The sequence below is a fragment of the Diadema setosum genome, chromosome 10 (assembly GCF_964275005.1).
Source record: "Diadema setosum chromosome 10, eeDiaSeto1, whole genome shotgun sequence".
Taxonomy (NCBI): domain Eukaryota; kingdom Metazoa; phylum Echinodermata; class Echinoidea; order Diadematoida; family Diadematidae; genus Diadema; species Diadema setosum.
In genome coordinates, this window is record NC_092694.1 from 1,916,562 (window position 1) to 1,941,708 (window position 25,147).

Consider the following 25,147-nt stretch of genomic DNA (forward strand, 5'->3'; position numbering starts at 1 on the left):
AAAAACATGAATCCCCACCTCAAACAGTACTGTACAGCCCCTTTAAATTCTGATCTTCACAGTAAGTGAAAGTATCTTACAGAGTGAGCTATTGGAGAGAGACTGAATGTAAGTTGTGTCTCATCACATCACACACAGTATATCACCTGTCATTTTAGATTCACTATATTCAATTGTTGGCAGAAGTTAATAACTTGAGCTACAGTTTCTGTCACTTCCCCTGACACACAAGGAATGAAATCTGACACAGAGTCGCCAAACTCCACTACTGGTATGTCCCCAGTCTTTGATCTGAGGCTCCCTCTCTGCAAGCTATGACTTGTTACGTCCTGGTCACTGATCTAACACTACCTCTGCTAACTATGACTTCTAGGTACATCCCATCTCTGACCCTTAGACTCTTTAAAGCCATGACTTCTAGTAACACCCCACTGTCTAAGAACCTCTCTTTCTGCTAGCTGTAACTTCTTGGTATGTCCCATCTCTGACCCTTAGACTCTTTAAAGCCATGACTTCTAGTAACACCCCACTGTCTAAGAATCTCTCTTTCTGCTAGCTGTAACTTCTTGGTATGTCCCAGTCTCTGACCCTAAGACACTGCCAGCCATGACTTCAAGGTAGTTGTACATCCCTGTGTCTGATCTAAGACCCTCTCCGCCTGCCATGATGGCTGTACACCCCAGTGTCTGATCTAAGACCCTCTCCTGTACACCCCAGTGTCTGATCTAAGACCCTCTCCTGTACACCCCAGTGTCTGATCTAAGACCCTCTCCTGTAAACCCCAGTGTCTGATCTAAGACCCTCTCCTGTACACCCCAGTGTCTGATCTAAGACCCTCTCCTGTACACCCCAGTGTCTGATCTAAGACCCTCTCCTGTAAACCCCAGTGTCTGATCTAAGACCCTCTCCTGTACACCCCAGTGTCTGATCTAAGACCCTCTCCGCCTGCCATGACTTCTTGGCACTCTTCCTCTGAGTTCTCACATCTCAGCACTCGTCTAAATTGCCTGCTTCCCATAGATGTCATCACTCCCTTGTTTGCTATTCTGGGAATGGAGTGGGCAGCCTCCGCAGACAGTCTTCTCTCTACAGAAGCCTCAATCCAGACTACCATCCTAGCAGACACCTCATAGACTAAATACCATGGATGTCCCCTGACTGGGGTCATACAGAGGGTTCAATGAACACTCTATGAACACAAGCTCTATGGTTCCAATATGTGATATCAGTGACTGCTTTATACACAGCTTTTAAAAAGTTCAGTTTATGCTCTGAGAGCTCTCTGAATCCTGCCTTAGATCAACTTGTATTTGTCTGCCATGTGTTGCCGTACCCTCCCCACCCCTATATTCACATCGCCTATGTTACCATTATAGCACAGACCATAAATCTACAGTAAGAGTATAAAATTGCAACACTGTAAAGTGGAGAACCTGGATTAATTCTGGGCTCTGGGGAAATTTCAGTGAACATCACTTGCATACAATTTTGAGCATAGGAGTATATATTCACATGTTTAATTTCTGCATTAGTTCAGTGAATTGCAAGATTGACCAAAGTCTTACACACTGTGAAATACTCAATGTTGTCAGTACAATCTCACATGAATGTTCTGTGTACATGCCTAAAGTGTGCACCAAGAGGCAAAACTCTATTCAATATCCTCTTGTCTCTTTGCTGTGTTCCTGATGAACTTAAAGTCTCAGTTTTCAGGTCAATTCATACAAGTTTTGGTATGGAAATCTTGCAGGTGATATCTAAGTGATGCATAAACTGTGTTCCTAATGGATTTGAAAAGTTTCAACTTTCAGGTCAATTCATACAAGTTTTGGTATGGAAATCTTGTAGGTGATATATCTAAGTGATGCACAAACCCTACCTGAGCTTCAGTCATAGCCTCGTTTGGTTAAAGGGATAGACTAGTAAGCTAGAAAGGGAACACAAAGGCAATTTGAAATGCAGGAAATACTTAGCTTCCTCTTTGTCAATTTGTGTGCCATGTAAAAGTCTGCCCTCTATAGGAGAAATGTTTATAGTAGTAACACAGATCAAACTGTGCAGACGATCTCCAGCGAGGGGTGCTAGTCTGAACTCACCTGTTGTGTATCCAAATGATCTCTGGTTCTGGATCACCCCTGGCCCTGCAGCTCAGGTACACATTGTTTCCCTCCGTGGCATCCACATCCTCTGGCTCCACCACAAAATGTGGGCCCTCTGGAGGGAAAAGAAAGAGAACAACAATTGAGTGGATGGACAATACTCAGAATCTCCCAATCTCACATTGTAAATCTTCACTAAATTGAGAAAGGGAATACAAGAAACTAGTCTACCATGAATGTAAATAAATCATGCTATGGTGAACAGATAATCATAGTATTAGTTAATTGGTATTAACATGTGTATACCCTTGGCATAATGTTAGAAAAAGCTGTATATGAGCACAGTCCTCTTATCCAGCGAAATAAATTATCTGGATGCCAACTGGTCCCGACAAGGCCGGATATTCAAGATCCTACTGTACTCGATGTACAATATCAAGTACTCTCATTTCTCCTTTGGTCTTTCACTTCCAGGTAAAATTGTTGATTAGTGAACCAAACTGATTACATAAAACAATCTATTCCCATCTGATTTCTTCAACACGTTACCCTTAAATACAACCACCTAATATGGTAAGAAAATATCTTTTGACAGACAATCAACAAAACCATATCAAATATTTAGGTACTCATGATCTCTTGTTTGAAACCAGGTAATATTGTTCTATTTTAAATGACACAAATAGTGCAGGTGACTTAGAGTGACATCATTACACTGAACCGTCTCTCACCTTGGCTAGAGTAGCAGATATTGTAAAAGGTAATTCAATAATTGAAATTCACTGATATCAGCACACATCCTTTTCCTGTCTGATTCATTTGCTTTCCACTAATCTTTGTTTGATAACAAACACACCAGGCATGACAGATAGAGTCAAAATTCAGTCTCTCGCTTTGTGTACTTACAACTGTCTCTCAATGATGTATAACAACCAGACGGTCATTACGTCTCTCAACCCTCACCCTCTTTCCTCTGAAAATCATTACAAAAATACTATTAAAGTCAGTGGGACAAGGACTATTTGTAAGAATGCCACTAATAAGTACAAATTCCACAATGCTCAATTATTCAACCCTTACTGCGCTTTGTTGGCTGAATTGGCACACACAATGGAGTGCTTTCTTCGCCAGTTGGCACACATGTCTGGAAACTAATTGTCAATGAATAGAGATTACCTAATCCCCCCTAATCCCTATTGCATCACCATGGTCTCCTTTTTGGATTGAGGAACATTGCTACAACATCAGATTGGGCTTGATGGATTGCTACATGGTGCTGAAACAGCTTGGAGAGCTCAGTGCTTGGGCACATCAAGGGTTAATGTCATAAATTAGGAAGCACCGATGGAAGCCAAATTTTGCTTGTAACTACAAATTTGACAAGTACTCTCAAATATATGATCAAAGGAAGGAAAATGCAGTGGTAGGTGAGGAAGGAAACATCTTACTGGAAACTTTAAACTAAATACAAATGAGAATTTAACAGCAGGTTACCTAATACAACATCCCATGGACATTGTTAAATGACCATTTGGCAACTTAGATGAAGATAACAAAGATGACAACATGCTTCATTGAAAGAATTCAACTCCCTTAGTGCTAAAATATATTGTACTGTAGTGTGGATAGAGTATTCCTAGCTTGATAGTGTAGACTAAGCAACTATGTTAAAGGAGCATTCCAGACGATTTTCATAACTTCACATCATGTAGTACATAAATCGACAGCTCCATGTATACATTTGCAGAATTTATTGTGGTCTTTGAGCAGAGAAGCCAATACTCTGAAAAATCTTAAACGTATTACACTGAACAGTTTTGGTGACATCAGAGCCTCACATATTTCAGAAATGTAGCAGTGTAATTTCAATACAATCCCTCTTGCCTATAAACAAGTTCACCTGTGTAGAATGTATGCATGCCTTCTTTTGTTCTGCTTCCTTGAGCCTCAACTCATACATTCCTATGGTTAAGGCTGCTATGTCATCATCCTTGTTCATTGCAATTTGTCATAAATTTTGAAAACATTCTTATTCTTCATCCCAATCTTTGTAAATTCTGAAACTTTGTACTCAGTGTAACTGATTTATAGTTGTTCAAATGTAAAAGTTTGAAAATCATCTGGAGGTCTCCTTTAAGGTTCTCACTGGATGATCTAATCATAAAATCACATTCTGATGTCACCATGTGCTGCTATTATTTGATCTCATTTCAATGAAACTATGCTTTCTCAACTGACTGATCTCCTTTATGCCGCTCACCAACAGTTCTCAGGAAAACATGGCAGGAATAATGGTCCTAAACTTACGACAGTTCAGTTCCTGTGGGGTGAGGTCAACGAGGTTACGTCCACGAAGTGCGACGGGGAAGTGACAGGTAGCGGCAGCTTGCGTGTTTCTGTCACGACTAGCATCAGACAACATCTGAGTGAGGGAGAGCAATTTACAGTTGCATATAAGTTGGTTTGAATCCAGGCGCCTATGGAAAGAAAGAAAACAACAATACAGGAAATCAATGCATTTCAACTGAAGGCATTTTTGGTGCAACTAAGCATAACTCTGTGAGGAAGTTAACGTCATTCAGTTAAGCAGGAGTTATCCTTGTGAGTGAGGATCGCTGACATTGACATCTGATTACTTGAGAACTAAGTTTGATTTGCCATGGATGACATGAAAAAACACATCATTTCTTGGAGATACTGTTTAACAATGAGATAGTTCAATGTTAGAAATTGTCAAACTTTACTTAAAAGCTGCATGATGATATTCAAACTCATTTAAAAGGAAAAAAACTCAAGCATACTCAGGTTTCAAGACTCAGGTTGTCATAATCAAAAGTTCTACGACAGATGTCACTACACTTAAAAAAATCCATTTACCAAGTGTTCTATTGCTTATGTAAAATACAGAGCTTTGTCACTCTAGTCACTCACAGCCATTCACTCATCAAAGGCCATGAGATTAAAGAGAGTCATCAGGAAGAAACTTGTGTCTTATTTACATATAAAGACACTGGAGTTTTCAGGAAGACTCCTGCAGGAATCACAGTGCTGTTCACTTTTTTCTTTTTTGCAGCATTTTCATTACAGCTTTAATTACTCATGTCATGTGTTCAATGCACACAAGTGGCTTCTCAAGCAGCTAATTTAAGAAGTTAACGTACAATTCATCTGAAGGCAAATGACACATAGCCTTTCATTGACAATTATCTTGCAGTGCTTACATTCATTTAATACTACTGCTTGTACATTGGAGGAAAATTGAGCTAAAATTTTGTACATCTGTTTTGATATTTAAAAATAATAATAAAAAAAACTGTGTCAAAAATGGAGGGGATGGGACTTGTCAGTATGAGGATACCACCTTTGATGCCCGCAGTCAATCAATGAACTCTCAAACTATGCAAACAATCTTGAATGTATGAGGTAACAAAAATAATCAGAGAGACCTACTGCCTCCCTGAGCAGTTCTAACGAGGTCAAAGAAAGTTAAACAAATTGAAAAGCTCTCTTCTATGAAATGACTCTAACTTAGGAAGCCATTCGAGTCAACTGAAGGTAAAGAAGCCTATAAAATGTCTTTCAGTTTCAGCCTCAGAAAAGAAGATAAGATACAGCGAGATAGGACAGTAACTGGGTCACAAAGGCTTCAGTAGTACACCATGGTGCAACCTTCCAACGATACCCTACTTTTGGACTGTGCTTGTTTAATTTCAAGAAAAGGAATCTTTTAAACCAATAGCTATCATGGCATCCTTTGCGATAATGTCAATGATAAAAAGCCAATAAAATGTGGAATTTGAAAACAAAATGCACTGTAGCTATTGTTCATGAAACTATTTAGAAGTTTGACCAATAAAGGTGTGCTATGCATCATTCCTCCCTCATTGCATTATAAAACCACAAACATTTGTGGCTTGAAACTTTCACAAATTGGACCCGAAGGCCTTTTTAGCAGCATGAAACTTTCGCGATTTGCAACTGGCATTCAATGCATTGTGTAGGCTCCTCACAAAATTTGCAGAAGTTTCATGCATGAGAAAATTTCTGGTTTTACAGTAATGGCTCTAATGATATTTTTGAATAACTACCATGGAGAAGTAAAGGAATAAGAGCACAAACTATACCTAATAAATATAACAAACAACATATATTAGACTATATTACTTGGTGATGCACAGCAAAACATGAAGGAACAAAAGGGAAGAATGAGGGAGGGGGGGGGGGGGGTGAAACATACACACATATGGTTTGATCTGTGCCTAGCTAGTTGTCTATGTGAAAAAACATCAATATGTGCTAATATTGGATAATACAAGGGACAGTAATAGAAAATAAAACAGAGCAAACACTGCCAAAAGGAAATTTGGGGGGGGGGGGAACTACTTCAATATCCAGATGACACATTATTGTTATGAAGACAATAAAATGAGAATAAATGAAACTGTGTGACGAAGAGATATAGGCCTACAATATCACAATGGAAACACTGAATGATAATGTGGTCTACTCATACATTCATATAGGCAGTCCTATCTGTGTTATTAATATGGTAAATAAGCACTATTTTTGAAGGACTCTAAAAAAGATACAGCCTGACCACTTCTCAAAAGATGTCTCTCAAACAGCAAATTTACTTTTAGAGGTAATGTAGTATATCTCAATACTTCAAATGTAGACAGAGAGAGTTTCAGCCATTATTAACAGTCAGGAAACAGGCCTAAATTCCTAAAACTGATCTTTATGAATTCAATTCAATTCAATTCAATTCATACATTTATTCAGTAATAAAAATCATTTGGATATATATAAAATGTTTACTAAATGTAGCAGGTACAGTTCTGAGAAAGCCAGAGGCTTGTTAAAAAAGCATGTACCCTTGAAAACAAATCATACACATATTGCAATTTAAACATTGAAATACCAAATGAATACTACAGTCAAATGTGCTATTTACATGTACAAAACATGTAATCACCATAAACAAGCTAATCACATTGCATGTGGGCCCCTAACTATTCTTAAGTACAGAACAGACCTGCTCAAATATTATCAAAAATTAATAGAAGTTTGTCTTTTTTATTTATTTTACTATAAGTTACTGTAGTTTGGACTATTAAATTGAACTAAATGTAGTTTTATTATTTAAGCTATAATTCATAGACTGTGCACATTCAAAAGCGTCATTGTCTCAGAGCAGTGATCCTTGCAGCACATTTCAAAATTCCTCTCAAAATTCTACATGTAAAGCTAAAGAAAGCATTCCTTGTCACTACAAGTTTTTGAGGGTTTGGGGACAAACCATATGACAGAGCAATGCCTCAAGCGATTAAACTCTACATGTGCACATTGCATGCACAATAAAGGAGGTAAGAACAGTCAACCCAGTGCACCCTTTGTCTGACTGCAAGCTGACTACCCATCGGTGACCCAAAAATCAGTCACGTGTGAACGGCCTCCCCAACTTTGCAGGGAGATGAGCGGAAATGTGCACAGTTGTCTAGAAAAAAAAAATAAAGGTATGTTTCTCAAAATGTCCCCCTGGAATTCCAGACAAATGTGAACGCAAAAAGAGGAAGTGTTGAAAGGAGAGGATGCTGGGAAGGAATAGAGGAAAGTGGAGTGAAGAGGGAGAGGAGGGAATTAAAAAGAATAAAAAGGGGTATGAGGGGAGAGGAGGGGAGGAGAGGTGATGGGATGAGAGAGAGAGGTGAACATCATCTAAAATGGGATGGGAATAGAAAGAATTGGACAGAATGAAATGAGAAGGAAAAGGGATGACAGTACACACAATGAATCACCTAATTTGCTTGCTGCTTCTCTTTCCTTTTCTTTTCTTTTCTTTTTTTTTGGGGGGGGGGGCTTTGCTTTGACTGATATTATCTACAGAGCACCATTCAAAAAGAAAAACTTTGTTTATGCAAATACTGCTTTTTGTGATATAACAAGCAGGCACTACATGTTGCATGAAATATCAGAGCCAAGTATACAGTATGCATTGAAAAAATTTGTAGTATGCATCTCTACACAGGCATGCACAAACCTATGATCTACAATGCACATCCAACATTTCAGCTTCATGACCAAAATCTTAAAAAGTCAGTTTGATATAGTTATAGGTATAAACCCAGACAAGTCTTTCCATTAAACATTTTCCAAACTGATCTTCTTGGCCCTCTAAAAATACTGATCTCAGCTCCAGGTTGAGATGTATAGGTTACATGGAATGATTTAAGAATGAGGGTTGTGAGTTATTCACCCTGCATTAATATTCATAACGTACTGACCATTTCATAAAAAAAAAAAAAAAATGGCCTGGCCCTATTTACCCTCTATAATCACATAGAGCATAATGGAGAAAGAGCAAATCTCAAAAACAGTTTAAGCCTTTTACATAGCTGGATAATGAGGTAGTCTAAGTTTGTTGAATATTCTTGTACTACTTCAAAATGTTAAAATATGATGAGTAATAAAACATCCCATTAAGTAAGTTTAACATTATATCAGAAACTTACATAATTAAATCAGGTTGCATTATTTCAATGGCCCACAAAGCCAAGGAGGAAAAAATGTGTCAGATTTTCAAAGACTGCATCAATAATTTTCATACTAACAATGTGATTTTTCAAGGTGAAGCTTTATAAGCTTTGTAGAAAACTTGTGATTTTGAGTTGTTGGTATTTCCATATCTCAAGCAATCATGTCAGCCATTTTGAAAAGGAAAAAGAAAAAATTTCTACAGTGATGAGCAGCTGGCGGCAGTTGTTATGACTACAAGAATCATTTTAGATGTTATCAACATAAAATACACAGTGAGACACGGTACAAACACAACAGAGACTCACAAACATACAGTAAACTTACAATCTCTTTAATGAATCTAGTCCGTAGAACGTGCCCGGTTCGAGTATGGACATATTGTTATTGTTCAAAAACCTGCAAAAATAGCAAGCAATATGTTAGCATAATATAGTGTAGATAATCAAAACAAAATCAAAATGAGTTTCAAACTGAAGTGAGTAACAAGAACATATGGATAGCTCAGATATCAGCAGCCCAGTTAAAGGAATATTCTCTTTTCATGGAAGTTAAATAGTAAAAACACAAATTAAAGGCAAGATATGACATGACCTCAGTCATTTATTAATGTTAGATGTTTGCCTGCACATAAAATTTGCATAGTAATTTTGAGTACAGATGTAGATTATGCTGCAAATTAATAACATGAATTTCTGGCATATGGCAATTAGAAGGCAAGAAATGAATACTGAATTAGATATGTTACAACCACAGACTCATAAGATTTCAGCTGTTTCTGTTATAAGAAACATAAAGAACTCTTCCTCATAAGGAAATAACAATTTAAATTTCTTTTTGTTTTTCACATAAGAACATAACATTTTTATTCTCCTTTCATTTTCTAGACTTATTGGGTCAACTAGTTACTTTAGTACTGAAAAAATAAAGAATGTAGAAGAAACAGGCTTATGAGAAGATGATGTACAACTGTTAAAGGGTATTCCATCTTATGTGCAAGTACATGTATATAGAGGAATGAAAATGAAGTGCACAGTCATCTATGATACCTTCATCTTCTTAACACATTCCTAGCAGAAGTTATGGCTGAAAAGCAACATTATCAGTCAAAGTACATTCACTTTGGTCTTGAACTTTGACCTATGTTATTCCATTAAAAAAAAAAAAAAAATCCCAGTCTATTTCTAACCTTCTTTGAGCAACACGAACAACTGGACACTGTGGCTAACGATATAGCTTGAAAGCAAATGACATTTCAGCAAAGTTTGGTGACCATGAATATTTGACCTTAACTGATTTTGCCCAATATCTAATCTATACATCTACATCTCATGTACCCACATACCCAAGTCTCAAACAATCTCCTGAAGTGGATTTTTTTCATCAAGTTAATGAAGTATGAGGAATACAGACATATGGATTGAGGGTGGGCAAAGTGATAAACATCATTCTTTTGACCCCTTCATATAAAAGCTATATATGCATAGCTCTCTTCTACCTTGCCTAATTGAGGAAAATCAAAATCCAGAAATGTTGCCCCTTTTCTGTCCACTGAAATTGATAAAGTGGAACAGAAGTGGACATTGAATGGTAATTCACTTCACATATTGAATATGCTATTATGTAAAATGAATTGATTAGAAGACTTTTTTTTTGCAGATGATATCAGAAGTTTAGTGCAAGCTTATAATTTGTTGAGCAAATATATATGAATAAACACAATATGAAGCAATTGTCTTTGTTTATAAAAACTTAAACAAGAAAATACAAAGAAATTCACTGACAGACCCCCCCCCCCCCCCCCCCCCCCCGGAAAAAAAAAAATCCAGTGCAAGCAGTATGCAAGAATTTAACAGATCAGTGAGATTTTATGATAAGTTTAACAAGCATTAACCAATTCTGACATCTGACAATAAGTCGCCTAATTTGGTATTGAATAAGCAGCTAACTAGCTCCCTAGGTGACAGCACACTTAGTGACAAAAAGTTCCTCTTTCACTTTGCCTGGGAAATAAGATTAATTACAAACTTTCTCTAAAGAAATAATTTCTCTGTGACCCTGCTCAAATTATGAGTATATTTTTGTAAATCCCCATGAGAGGAAGGCAATGTCTTCATACAGAATCATAGTCACATTCCTCTTTCAGCTTTTTAATAATCCACCTGCTTGAATCTCCAACATTGTTTGCTAAATTTAAACAAATCTTTCAGTTTAATTCTACTGCTTTCATTCAATTTGGGATATATTCGGCCAAAATGGAGGATGATACAGAACTGAAAAGATGCCAAAAGGAATGCAGCGTAAATGAGTAGAATGGGCTGAAGTGTGAGAGCCATGCTGACTGGTGTAGACAGGAGTTATACTCACAATCTCTCAAGAGATGGTAGATTGCTGAAGGTGCCAGGAGGAACCTTCTTCAGCTGGTTGGAGTAAAGGTAAAGCTGCTCCAAATTATTCAGACCATCAAAGGCACGGGCGTCGATTTCAGATATCTTATTCTTGTACAAATATCTGGCAAAAAATGAGGCATGAGAGAGAACGTATTGTATTGCCATAAATAAGCAGAGGACTACACTTGACAATGATTAGAACACATAATTGTTTTCAATGAAGGATAGCTTGGAAGTATGGTTTCCATTTCAGTGATGTCCCAAGGGAAGTTGTTAAAAATGGGTGTGGTCTTCAAATCATTTCTTCTGTATCAATGGCTGCTTCCAACCAATATGACAGCTATATGCTCCAACCTTGTTGTCTTTGAATATCATTCTTACAATGTTTACAAAATCTAACCAGACCTCTTCAAGCACACAATAGAACTTACATTCCTATAAACTGTACTGAAAATGAATTCTTAAACCATTTGTGTCAGAAATATGTATTTTAACTAACCCACAATGAATAAACAACAGTACATGACACATGCTATCTATATCAAATCATGTATTGTTAAAATGGTTACCATACTGTGAAGTATTCTTTTTTTTATAATCGATGAACACGCACATATTTTTTGTACTGCCAGTACTTTGCTTTGCTACTAACAATACCAAGCTGCATAACTTGCATGAGTGATATACAAATTGAAGCTCATGACTGTACCATTGATATGGTCAATAGTTTAATTAAAGAACTGCCAAACTGATGCCTAAAATATAAAGCCTATATATGTTTTTTCTTGACAAGTTTGGTTCTAAGACTGAATTTTTATTCCTGACAAGAAGCTTCTATGATAGTGCTTTTCTGTTCAGTATCTTGTCTGATTCCAGAGGACTTTATATTGGATTCCAGACGTAGAGTTTATTTCACAGAGTAAAGTAATGACCCATATCTATAATTGATCTCATATATAACAGAAAGGCCTGAATTCACAAAGGTGGTACAATCTTGTCCATGGTTTAAACCATGGACAAGCGTATGGTGGGCCAAGTGTCGCATGGCCTATTTCGTTACGAAATCAGTCATTTCGTCGACAAAATGACCATTTTGTTACTGAACCACCTTTGTGAATTCGAGCCAGAGAGTATGAAAAGAAAGACTTACAAATATTTCAGATGTCTGAGACCTGAGAAAGCACCTCGATGTATTCTCCTGATGTTGTTGTTGTTTAGCAGCAATGTGCTGACATTGGGTAGATTCCTGAAGGAGCCTGCTGGAATCTCGTTGATTTGATTGAACCTCAAATCTCTAGAAAAGATGAGAGAGAATAAAACAACAACAAGAATTTGAATGAAACACGAACAGGGAATATCACGTTTGACAACTTGAACAAGAGTCATAAAATAATCAGATTCATCAGATAAGTATGATTTGCTAAAATCATCACTCATCTGTTTTAGTTCAGTAAAAAAAAAAATCAAGGTAAATTATAGTAGCATTGCATTTCCTTTTGAAGACATCATTTCCTTTAGTCAGCTCAGGTACAAATACTAAAATTAGGGGCTTCTACATTCCCTAAACTTAAAAATCATGTATTATTACAATCATTCCATGGTGAAAAAAAAAAAATCATGGTGTGAAATTAAATCATGGTGAAAAAAAATCATGGTGAAAAAAAAAATCATGGTGAAAAAAAATCATGGTGTGAAAGTGACAAGATAGTGCAACACCCAACCAAAAAGGTTCTGTATATATTCTGCAACACAAATTGGCAAACTTCAGAGGAAAATGAAATGTTATGAAGGTGAAGATTTGTACAAACATTGAAAAGCTGTAGCATATCAGCTTGTAGTTGTCACACAAAAGATGATAATAACAACAGCAACAACAACAATAATAATAATAATAATAATAATGATAATAATAATAACAATAATAATAATAATAATAATAATAATAATGATAATAATAACAATGATAATAATAATAATAATAATAATAATAATAATAATAATAACAATAATAATAATAATAATAATAATAACAATAATAATGATAACAATAACAATAATAATAAAATGTTAATGCTACATAAAATGTGTTGTGTCTGTCAAACAGTGATACTCCTGGCCCCAAAAGATGAAACCCTAGTTTTTTGTCATTGCTCCATTTGGAAAGAACCTCATTTCAGAGAAAACACAAGAGTAACAGAAATAAATAGGTTTTGAGTTCTTTCTAGAAAAGAGCTCATGGGATTGAGGTATCCATGCTAAGTGTCACAGACATATAGAGTGTCAAGCTGCCATCAGCTCAAGAAAGTATTGTCAAAGATGATAGAGATCAAAGAGAACTCACACAGCCATGTGTCAGGAATAGGAAATGAGGATCACTTCACAATCACTGTATACACCACAACAGACACACTGAGCACTGTGAATTAACCTGTTTCCTACCAGCTAACATGCACTATGTACAGCAACCACCAGGTTCTGATACACAATCATCTGAAATCACTACAGCAGAATTTCCAGTAGAGCTGATATTACTGTAAATGTGGAAATTTTTCATGCTCGGCCAGGTAAGATTCATTTAGCAAAATCAAAACATTAGAAAGTGTCACATCAAACAAGGAAAAATATTTGCTCTTTTCTATTTTTGCATTAGTTTCTATTCAGGTCAAAATGCACAGGACAGGCTAAGCATTTTTGGACATCTTTGATCAATGAAGAAACCTTAATGTGTAAAAATTGACAATCTAGAGTTGAAACAATTCTCTTTTTCAATGGTATACTACCAAATATAACACACACCAAATGCTTCTACAGAAAAACATGAAGGTCCACACTGTCTTTCATACTATGCTGAATATCAGCAGGCAGGGGAGACAATTTTAAGTTGAAAACTGAATATGTCAGGTTCCATTTCACTGCCACAGGGTTTGTGAGAGTCTAAGCTATAATCTAGGCTAGGCCCACCTAGAGCCAAACCTGACCCAGTCAGATTAAAGCCAGACAATGCAGACACATTGTCAACTTTGCATAAAGTGAGACTACACCAACCCTGTCTACTGAATTCAGCCAAACAACACCAGGGACGGGAAATTGGCAGCGATTATCACTGAAGCCTTCCACTCATAAAAGGGGGAAAGAGTTTACCCCTGGTGTAAAATTCAGCACTGCTCTAGACGCTGTGAAAGAAAATCTGGCTTGATTAGCCCCCTTTCAGATGGTATGTAAATCTCTCTTGTAATCATGATCACAATCTATATTAAAAGAATTGTGTGGAGATATTTCTTGCATATGAAAGCAAACTATTGGAATCAAGATCCCAAAATCATGACTAGCAAATCAAGGTCCAGAGGACGGGTGTTTTCATATCTTGATTTGCTCAATTCATGGTATGCACTTCCTGGCTGAATGGCTTATGTGTGCTGATATTTCATATAATTTGTTATGCTGGGTAGTACTTCATCTTACTTCAACAAGATATGCCTCCCTCCCCCCCCCCCCAAAAAAAAATGACCCTGCTTGGGGAATTTCACAACTATCCATCCTTTGTTTTCTACAGCACAAGTGTCTAAATCGGAAATCGCTATGTGAATCTCAGCAAGAATTGTCAGCACACCTTACATTGACCTTTGACCCTTTGACATGTGGTGAAAACGGCCTGCAGGTAAATGGCTGCCAGGTGGGAGGCCAATCACTGAGTGACTGTGACCTTAAGTGTCCTCACAATACTCCAATACTCCTCCATGGTATCAAGCTAGGGAGGGAGTCCAGCTGTAGCCAACAGACCTAGGGTGCATTTACACTTGACTTTTTGGGGCCATTAGCAGTGTTTTGAAACATGGTTAATGCAAAACACGGTTGCATCCCGACTCACAAAATGGCATTTCAAATCACTGATTCAAAATGCACAAAAAGGTGCGTTTACTATCAAATCACGTTAACGATCAGTGATTCTAACTAATTGCATTTCCTGGGGAAGCATAACTGCAAAAGTATGTACGCTGAACAGCTCACTACAACAGAGGTGTATAGTTTTTTAACAAAGCACAGTGAATGTTTGCAAAATCAGCTCTTTATCAAGCTCAAAAATAATTGAGCGTAAACACTACCATTGTAGTGACTCCACTGTCTCAAAATGAATACGTAATGGGTATACTCTCATTTTTCTACAGAGTTTTCATTTTGGAAGTTTATTTATCATAACATTTGGTGAAGATTCAAATGATGACTACAGCAGTTAGGCCTATTTAGATAACACATAGGCATATGCGACATGAATAGACGTCTTTCTACTCTTTATTAGTTCTTCTATTGGTCATCAAGTAAAGTCTACAGGAAGCATGGCATTGAAGGATGAAGAAAACCAATCAGCAATTACACCAACAAACAATGGCATGACTTACTCATTATATGCTCTATGCTCCAGGTCTTTGGAGAATTTGATAAAGCCTATGATACTAAAGCAAGTTTACATGCTGACAAGTGAATGCATCGAAAAAGAAGATACAACAGCTGCATGTTGACTTTGCCATTTCTTGTGCACTGCTCCAATGGTAACCAAAAGATCGCAGTCATCCAATGGTTAAATACAGATTGAATTCTCCTATCTCCTCCTCTTTATGGTAAACTCTTTGTATGCTGATTAATGGTTCTTGATTAGTTTCTGGTTGCACTGATAGTGCATATGTGCACTTTTGGCAAGGATAGTTATCTCTTGAGTGATTTTTGTTACTCACTTTAAGGGGATGGCTAGTAACCGATCAGTGGGAATCAGTAGGAATGCTGAGGGATGATTGTTCCAATCCTTGTGGGATTCATTTAAGAGTACATTATATATCTACTGTTGTGTGAAAATTATTTGCTTCAGAACGGTCTCATATTCAAGTAATGTGCAGATTAATGCCCCGTCACTGACCAGGCACGCTAACCTGGAAACATTAAACTGCACATTACTTGAATATGAGACCATTCTGAAGCAAATAATTTTCACACAACAATAGATATATAATGCACTCTTAAATGAATCCCATAAGGATTGGAACAATCATCCTCCAGCATTCCCACTGTTCAGTTACTAGTTCCCCTTTAATCTCCAAAATAAGGAAACTAACATATGCTGGGTTTTTTTCACCAGGAGTGACGAAAAGTACATCCAAATGACGCTTCCCTAGCCAGTGCAGCCCACAGAGACAGTCAACTGAACTATTGTAATAATTGACTGACATTCTTTCCCTTTCATATGTCATGTGACCTCCACAATTTTACTGTTTTAGCAAAAAAGAAGTAACTGTCACTCATCATCAGTCACATCCACTGAAATCATTTATAGCTTCTCATTCTACCCATGTCTCTCTCATTCTTTCTAACTTTGATGTCTATCTCTCTCTCTCTCTCTCTCATTGTTTAAAATTTGCAGTTCAAAGTTATGGGGCATCGTTGTCAAATTGACCGTGAATGTTTATTCCTCTTAACTGGTATGTCACTAGATGTCATGAAAGTCGTGAAAGGACAGAGGTAAAAAGCTGAAGTTATACTTTGTGACAAGGACACAGCAAATCACATCAACCATGAAGACAAATTGGTCGACCATGAGCATTGTACACCCTAAAGGTGATGTGCTGTGGAAGAAAGGAAAAGGTTTACTGGAGTTCAAAGGTCAAGCCATAAGGAGAGCCATTTGCCAACTTGTTAGTGGATGAAACATTGCATTCTTGATTGGAAGTCTTGGCTGACAATGAAAAGAGTCACTAGTCTGTCATCACATATATCTTGACAGGTTGGAATGGGCCACATTTGGTTCTAAACGAATATATACACAAGTTCTCCCATGCTACATTGTAGCTTAGAGATATTACTGCCAAAGGTCAGGCACATTGTCATCTTCTTCTTTTTTTTATATGCTGGTGGAAAGGGAATGAAATCTAACAATATTAGCAGTTTGATATTTCAAAAATTTCAAAAGCAAACATACTAAAATGCTATATTCTTCACCTCTAGAATTTAGAAAATCGATGGTTTCTTAGCAAGCCATTGACATTCTTATACCATGCAGTGCAGGGCAAATTATTGCAACATTTTAGATAACAAAATACAGATCAAAATACCAGAAAAGAAATATATTGCTAACAGCAGGTGTGCAAACTAATTTTGATTAGCCACAGGGGGATAACGTTTGGCAGGTGCACAGACTATCCTCTATTAATCTATCAACCTGTGACAGACGAGACCCAAGTAGACTCGGGCAGGTGTCTATGGGAAATGTGTGCAATGGCAAAATCAGCATGTCTTCAATAGGCTAAGCAGCACTGCATGTACCTAAAGTTGCATTGCTCTCATTCACATCACAATGACACTCATGACCTTACAGATCCCTGATCCTAACTCACAGGTCATGGTTTACTGTCCCCAAAAATTATTTTATGGCAAGAAATCCTTGGTGGTAATTGTCCTTCTGACCATCACAGGGTGCCAGGTGTTGCCTACAGCTGGTACAGGTGCTGATCTGATCAAAGTTATGAACAGTTACTTGAATCCCATCCCATAGGCTTTGATTTTAGCTTCACCTACATGTACACCGTAGATGTAAACATTTTCACTTTCCATGAGGATTGAACAAAAGGAATTCACAAGAGATGTCTGGAAATATGTTTATGATTTATTACTGGGGAGAAGTTACTTGCCAAGAAACATTTTTAGTGATCAGTTTTCAGTTTAAAAAAAAAAAATGCTTGGAAGAGTGTGACAAGATGATAGTGTGGGCATCCCACTGATGTCAGAAATGTTAGTGGGGGCCCAAAACTTGGAATATCTTATGATTTACTCATATAATCATTACACTGTTCAAGTGCGTCAAAAAATACGACTCAATTTCATTCCTGTTTTCAGGCACAGGAACTTGCTCTTGAGAGAACCTTCCTTAAAGTGTCTGAATTTTCCTTTAACTGTCCAAATCTCCCCTTTAAGTGTCAGAATCCCCTGCAGTGTAGTCCCACATTCAAGTCTGACATTTGTGGTCCTTTGGTGGTAGCTGCTACCACCGAAGCGAGAGTGAGAGTGAGAGTAAGGAGGGGCTAAATTAGTAACACATGCCAGGAGCCTCTGAGGACCACTGGTAGCCAGGAGTCTGGTAGGACCAGCAGAAGCCATGCAAACTTTCTCGTCTAACATCATCACCGTCTATAATCAGCATTGATTCTACATAGCCTGAGTTGTCGCTCACACTTAGATAGACTTGTTGTAATCACACCACTGAAATGTATTTAAAAGCACTTGAAATAAGCAAAACTCAATTACAAAGCATCTCCTGACAACAAATGGCCATGATTTAAGATACATGTTCAGGAGAAATATGATTCAAGTTTGCTTTCAGACTTACAAATATGGGTGGATTGGACTGAAACACACTTAGAAACACTAGTTTAAAATGCAAGTTATTCATAAAGTATGAAAGCTCTCTGAGCAAAGGAAGAGATCACTTCAGTGTTCATCCCTGATCTCATTTGTAATCAAACAAATGTTTGATTCATGTTTGAATATTGTAAAGTTCTTGTTTAATACATGTTTTGTATGCTACAGGTATTATGACAAATGCTCTATCCTAGACAGATGGGGCAATCCATCAAACATCATGTGAGAAAAAATTTGTTGGTACAAATTCTTGTCAACTCACTCTGTCCTTACAATGTTCATAAAATGGCAGACATGACATGACAAACAGCCATGCAATCCTTCTGCCAACTTGAACTCCTCCTACTGGTTTAAAGAGTCTAACTGTCTGATGATAGGAGGAATACCTGCTCGTATGTCTCACCCACCAATCTCCCTCAAAATGAGATATATATGACTCACACCAGTGTTTATATGGTGCTTAGTCTGTGCCAAACAGACTTTGACTGGCCTGATGACCTTTGCACATACCCAAGTTCACAGTTGGAGAGATGTGTGGAGGAATCTAGGCCATTCCACAACCCTGGAGGACATAACTCACGTTCATGTGGGGATGGATGTCTCCATGGATGTCTCAACTCCACCATTTTCACTGGCTTTCTGCTTTCTAGTTTTCTTATTTATACATTTTCCTCAGGAATTCTATCAGAGCATGAAACCCTGACAGCAAAGCTGGATATTGATGGCAATGTTGGTAGTGTTGATACAAGAGTAGTCACAAACACTCTATTTAAATCACTGTCAGAAAATCAATGAAAGAGACATTGTGAAAGTGTAAATGACAATATGCTTGGTACATACCATGTACTACAGGCTGATTTACATTCAGCTATATTCCATACCCTCCCCTCTCTGCTATTTCACTATAAAAGGTATCTACAGAGATAATGGCAGAATAATACTGGCTACAAAATTTTCTCTCTCACTACTACCATATTATATTCTCTAAAACTGCATACTAACTATTAAGTATAAAAATCTCAACACCTGAAATGAATGAAGTGATGAAACTTTTCAAGTGAACTTCCTTTCAGCCTACCATTGGTGAATAAGGGAGAGGAATTTTACTTCGTACTGTTTTCAGGTAACAATACAGCAAACATTTATTACAATGGTATTGGCAATGACACCAATGAATGTCATGTGTTATGTTTGTTAATATAGGAAATGACATTCCTTTACAAAGGTTTGCAAGCATTTGACTTCTGGGTGCTTTAGGGACCTTGACCTAGTTTCAAAGATTTCAAAACCTTGACCAAATCAAACACTTCTTCCATATGAAGTCCTTGACCAAGATGATTTGACTTCATAAGACCTAATGTAAAAAACATGTACCAAGATCAAAACTGTCAATAATTTTGCAAGGAAAGTTTGTGAATGAGAATATTTGGAATTTGAATGCCTCAGTCATATTTTTGAGACATGAAATAATAGTGCATAGATTAAAATTTCAGAGCAGAATGTGGTATCACAACAAAGGTTTCATGATTAATCAAGCATGGTCTTCTTTTTCTTTGTTTCCTTAGGGGACAAAATACATCCATTCAAATGTTTGGGTTGACAACTTTGCCAACTGTGGTTACAGCTCTCTACTGGTAGGGGGTAATACTGTCGGCTCATTGTTCACCAATATATCACAGCAGATGTGGGATTAAATAGCAGCGCCATGAAGTTATCATCATAAGAGGCTGAAATGAATACAATGATAAAAAGGAAAAGAGTGATAATGATGGCCATGTGACAAGCTTAAGATCAAACCACACAATGAAGAGATTGATATCAATTTCTGGGTAATACTACTATTCATACCAAGTGGATACAATGGCTGACTCATAAGCTTTAGCAAGAAACCAACTTTTTGATGACTAAATCAGAGATTGTTTAATCTAGCAAAGATTCTTTTAGAATGCAATCTATTTTGGACCTCAATCTCTTTGGTTCCAAATGTTCTTTGGTCATAACACAGCATGAACAAAGCAAAGCTAAAGTATGGTGTAATTGACCACAGTTGTGACTGACAAAGGCAATACCATCAGCTTCTGGCATCTGTTGGCATCAGTACTGCCATTATTCTTTTGATTTTACTCTCAGAGATAACATCATTGTCAACTTTATCTTTTTTTTTTAATTACAACTGATAAGCATGATATCACTTGATCAGCTAAAACTTTCTTATTGATAACAGTACACAATGACATTAGTTTTTATACATCACGATGCTGTTTTCCATTGCTGATTTTTTTTTTCACAAATTCAAAGTGATATTAGTAAGTGTCCTTTGTCTAAAGGTATTCTTTATACTAACTTAGTTCTCTATTCATTTTTCATATCAGTGCAAATGTAATATACATTGTTGGTCAAAACAAATGTGTCTCTTTATTCATATGAATATGACATGACAGCATCTGTATTCTTTTTTTTTTCCTTTTGCTGTATGATTGTCATGGCAACCCCCCCAAAAAAAAAAAACAACAACAAAAAAAAAAAAAAAAAAACAAATGTTCAAAATAAAACTGAATTCTATTCATTCTATCAAGTCTAATCAAAATCAGACCATGGAGACGAATCTAGAAAGAAACAGCAATTCTTAAGGGTGTTTACAGTTCTGGTTGAGGTGAGGATTTAGCATTTACCGTTTTGCGAGATATTCAGAATCCACTCTATGAGATGTCAAAGAGCATGCAATTCTAAGGGGTATCAAAAGTTTATTTGATGAAAATCGGTTTTGAAATGGCTGAGATATCCAAAAACGAGGTGAAACAAAGAGATCCTAATAAAAGGCGTGGCCTGTCGCCTTTTATTATTATCACTTTTTTGGATATCTCAGCCATTTGAAAACCAACTTTCATCAAATAAACGTTGAATCCTTCTTAAAATTACATGCTCTTTCATATTTCATACGGGGTTTCTCATTATCTCACTTAGGAATGATAAAAACATGAATCCCCACCTCAACCAGTACTGTACAGTCCCTTTAACCTCACAAAGCAAGGAAGAAATCTGGTAGGGTACTAGGTTGATACCACCCTTTTTAGACTGGATTTAGCAGTCACCCCCAGTCCAACCAGACCCTCACAAACCTGAGGTCTAGCTTAACTATTCACAGGTCAAGAGTTTTCGTGGGAGAATAGTAACAGACAATCACTCAATAAATGTTTTGAGATTGAAACCACCACATAAACAGGGACTCCAGACCGAAATATACTGCCACGCTCTCACTGATGACAAAGCAGATAGGAATGCCTGAATCTAGGCCACTGATGCACTCTTCCATGGGCTCATCATTCAACAGCATAAGATGTTCTTGGGGGCTTGGAACACTGCTTACAATACACTCATTACACTGATGATTGAGTTATATCACATTAATGGCTACATACAATGTATTCATTCTGTAGATAGTTGATGTTTGGTGCCAAGGCATCATGGGATACCATCACAATGCACCTGTGTAGTGAAGAAGACAACTCACTTTGTATTCAAGTCTACAGTTCACACATCAGTCAATGTGTGGCAAGCTGAAATAAAGTGAGAGATATACAATGTACTGTATATTATTCAAAGTAAAAACAAAAACAAACACAAAAACAAAATCAAATTATAGGAAATACAGGAGACATTCTAAAAGTCATTTACCTAGGATATCTATCTAAATTTGATATAATGGGAGTCTGAAGGGACATGCTCTTTATATATTTCAGGAAATATTGCAGGAGGGCTATTGACTTCATCTTTTCTTATTAGTGGAGATGGGTAACTGGTCATGGTAATGGCTGTAAAATGAAATCCCTCATCCATTATCACGATCATGTCTTACATAAAGTGGCATCTCAGCATACTAAGGTCCTTGGGACCAGGAAATTGAGTTCATTTCATCAAAGATTTATGCCTGTGAGCACAGGCAAAAACAACAATAACAACAAAACAGAAGAATGCAATTTGTCATATGAGAATACACCAAATAGTTTGTGAGATATTCAAGCAAAAAGTACCATTACCTCCATGACTTTACAAGATATTGCAAAAATCAAGTGTGACACTTAACTCTCTTTCCTGCATTCTCCTTGAGGATTGCAAAACATAAAAACATTACAAGGTATAAATATTTCACAGATGATGTTTGAATGGAATGGTACTTTACATGAAATGAATTTACAACCAAAATCTTTGAGGACAAAAATGTGTATTGTTCTTTGCACAGGTATAATTTACTTGTAATGGCTTATTAAATCACATTTTTTTTTTAAATCTATCACAATATTTGGTATGGAAGGAGTTGAAGGTAATAATTATTTCCAAGCTGGGGGTTGTTTTAAGTGTACAAAGTACTGTAAGCTTTGATCAAATATATCACCTTCCCACCAACATCATGTTCTCATAAATCAGTTTTGATTGCAGCTCACAGCTCAATAGATCACTCATGACAGCAGAGAAGAAAACTGCTTTGTAGGGGGAGAATAAGAGCAACAACTTCTTTCACTGGGTTTTCAGGTGTTAGTCTCTTTTTTTCTGATGTCAACATTGTGGATCACAAAAATGGCATACTGTTCCAGTACTCTTTGATGCTACTTCTCATACAATTCAAAAAGTGAACAGTCCATTAGGACCCAATTGCATAACACTTTGGTAAATTTACAATTGATTATAAATCTGTAATCAATTGTAACTACCATAGCAACACTATTCTATACCCAATCAAAACCAAGAAATCATTGATGGCTACCATTGATTGCAAAGTGACCATTTATCAGAAAGTTACCATAGTTTTATGCAATGGGGCTGTGATACTGCACATTTTTGGAATATTGGTAATGTTCTCAACTCTAACATCTTTTTAACCTCCGACAGCTCACCATCAGCCACAGGTGAAATGGATGAATTGTTAATGCATCTAAAGGTTAACATTGTGCAAAAGGTGCTGGTGTTACCATAGTGATGGCTTTTAAACTTAAGACTACTTTTTTCAAAGCAAAAAATAAAGACATAAAAAACTTGCCTATATTTGTTGAAGTTCAATGTAAAGCAAATTGCAGCACTTTAAAATTTGTTGTGACATTGCTTCTCTTTTTCTGCATTGTTGTTCATCCACTTTCACATGTTACAGGTTATTGCTTCTTTGCAGCGACAGCTGGACATCATTTTACTTTGCATTAAGTTATTTGACTCTATTATCAGAATCCTCAGAATCATCCAGTCTGGCTTGTCACAAAGCAAGGTCATATTCTACATTTCTTTGCATATTATAAGGATGAAATAGCAAAGTACATTTGCACAGAGGGTAATTTGCTGCTTGACAGAGCATGTCATAAGTACCTCCTTCCATACAGGATTCTGTCTGCCATTGAGACCTGCCTAGTATCACACATGACACTATACAGACTGAAGGAGAAACCCATTGAAAGATACTGGGATGATATACTATGTGTGTAAACATCACACTGATCCATTTGTGCGGTGAGCCCTGGATTTACAGAGGTGAATCAGATGGTAGCATAGGAATATATCTTTGAGATTTATGACCGTATTGTCACAGATATAATGATCTTGTGAGAAGTCACAAGTAGTTGATTGATTTCAAATGTCATATGTCTTCTATGTAGAAACTTATCTCTGTTATGGATGGCAAGAAATGTAGTCAAGTACCTGTCTTGAATTACAACAAAGAGCCAAATGACAGGTAGGCAGCCAAGAAATGCACCAGACAGCTCATACCCCTTTCAGACAGCAAACACCCCTTTCACACTGATTACCTGTTGGTTACCCGCTAAACTCACAGTGACAAAACAGGGAGCACTGTAAAATACACCATTTATTTAAAGTGAATCAATTCTTTTGCAAGCCGAGACTTCCCGACAATCATGTGAGTGGTTAAATGTGAGATTAAAAGGCAGGACATTGGGGGCAGCATAACCAAAATTAGTGCAGGTCAAGATCTGACAATGATATAGGGCCTTCCCAGGTTCCTCTGTTCACATCTTGAAAAAATCCACTGAGAAATGTTTTCAGAAGAGTACAGGCAATGAGATCCTCAGAAATCAACAACCCTAGTACATATAGGTCTATAAAGCTTGCAAATGATGCAGTGGCAGCAGATGCACACCGCTGAATCCAAAATATCCTCCTCAGGTATACATACCAAGGGATGGTAAGAACTACAGTTCTAAAGATAAAGTCAGCATACAGAAGATTGTTTATGATTTGTAGTCAGAGATGAACATCTATAGATAGTCTGTAATAGAAACATGACTGGAAACGAACACAATAACAAGTTATTTTTATTTGCTGGCTGTCTGCAAACGATCATCATCTCTGTCTGATTCACACCAAGCTGTGAATAGAACACCAGAGCAGGAAAACTAACTGCATTTGTATGAATGAAGCTTTGTGATTTCTGCACATTGTGGCATCGGTAAATCATCTGCCATCCAGACAAACTGAGACAGCTGTCATAGTCATTCTCATTCAGTGGTGTCCCATTCACCTGCACACTAAACAACCAAACAGAGACTCCTGGTAAACAGCTGCCTTGGTCAAAATAGATCACTGACAGCTAAGTGATCTGGAATTTAGAGAGAAAAAAAAGTAGCATGATTCATCAGAGTAAAGACCACTGGTTTCTTTTGGCTCTAAGAGTAGGACCGAACATGAAATGTTGACACATCCAGCCATACCAAGGTCCAGCAA

The 25,147-nt window shown here is 37.0% G+C and overlaps 1 protein-coding gene across 3 annotated transcripts in view; it reads right to left on the minus strand.

Annotated features, from left to right (window-relative positions):
- The window catches only part of LOC140233630 (peroxidasin homolog), a 103,123-nt gene that overhangs the window by 24,552 nt on the left and 53,424 nt on the right, over positions 1-25,147 (minus strand). The window contains exons 2-6 of one of the 3 annotated variants that reach the window (XM_072313728.1): positions 12,174-12,317; positions 11,001-11,144; positions 8,961-9,032; positions 4,407-4,576; positions 2,097-2,214 (exon numbers count right to left, since the gene is read on the minus strand). In XM_072313728.1, coding sequence (XP_072169829.1) covers positions 2,097-2,214; positions 4,407-4,576; positions 8,961-9,032; positions 11,001-11,144; positions 12,174-12,317 — 648 coding nt within the window. Of the gene's footprint in view, positions 1-2,096; positions 2,215-4,406; positions 4,577-8,960; positions 9,033-11,000; positions 11,145-12,173; positions 12,318-25,147 lie in introns of those variants that run through there. The other 2 variants (XM_072313729.1, XM_072313731.1) reach the window with 2 other exon arrangements.